A 794-nucleotide genomic window follows, 5' to 3' on the forward strand; every position below is an offset into this window, starting at 1 on the left:
ACACCCATGACGAGACGCCGCCGTCGTTGATAGAGGTTGGACGAACCCTTCCGCTGCAAGCGAGGCAGAGGGTTGATTTTTATCGAGCGGTCGACTAGAACGGGGCGTGGCAGGACTTTGAGAAAATCAGTGGTCGACCGGTCGTCCTTGAGCAGGAGCCAGAGCTTGATGTCAAAGGTGTATTCGACACCGCGGAAGCGCAGTGCGAGCAAACCCGCGAGGACACAGGCCACGTCATCAATGACGTACTGAGTGGTTGTTGTACCGGGCGCGGTGGCCATAAACTCTTCAGCAATGCCGCTCACGAGGAGGGAAGCTTCCGACGCTTTCGTACTGAGGTACCGCCACCGGCTCGAGAGTCGAAGCGCGGTCCATACAGCGACGAGAACACCAGCCTGAATACTGATGACCGTGACCAGTCTGCTGGAACTACCGATGACCAGAGCCCCACTGGAGCAGGTGACAGCATAGTCCATATCATTGCCGACGCAGACGCGATGCAAGCTGCCGGAGACTGTCACGGGACTCGCCACTTCAACGAGAAAGAGAATGAGCCATGAGAGTAGACTTGCGGTCGAGCTGTACATTTGAGTGCCATCGCGCGTCAGAAGCACCAACATATCATTGGCCACGTACGTGAGCCACGTTGCCTCACCGGTCACCACAATGGCTTCACACCAGCTCCACGGCGTAGCGATGAACCGGGATGCGCTGGGAAAAGACGATCCAAGCGAAGCTTTGGCCGAACTTAGTAAAATGACTGCTGAAATACCCCGTAGAAAAGCCAGCGGTCG

The 794-nt window shown here is 56.7% G+C and overlaps 1 protein-coding gene across 1 annotated transcript in view; it reads right to left on the bottom strand.

The window, feature by feature from the left end:
- SDRG_15423 (hypothetical protein) overlaps positions 1–794 on the bottom strand; it is a 3,465-nt gene extending 2,671 nt beyond the window's left edge. The window contains exon 1 of the mRNA XM_008621594.1: positions 5–794. Coding sequence (XP_008619816.1) covers positions 5–620 — 616 coding nt within the window. The 5' untranslated portion in view covers positions 621–794. The remainder of the gene's footprint in view (positions 1–4) is intronic.

Source organism: Saprolegnia diclina (assembly GCF_000281045.1).
Source record: "Saprolegnia diclina VS20 unplaced genomic scaffold supercont1.91, whole genome shotgun sequence".
In the NCBI taxonomy this organism is placed as follows: Eukaryota; Oomycota; class Saprolegniomycetes; order Saprolegniales; family Saprolegniaceae; genus Saprolegnia; species Saprolegnia diclina.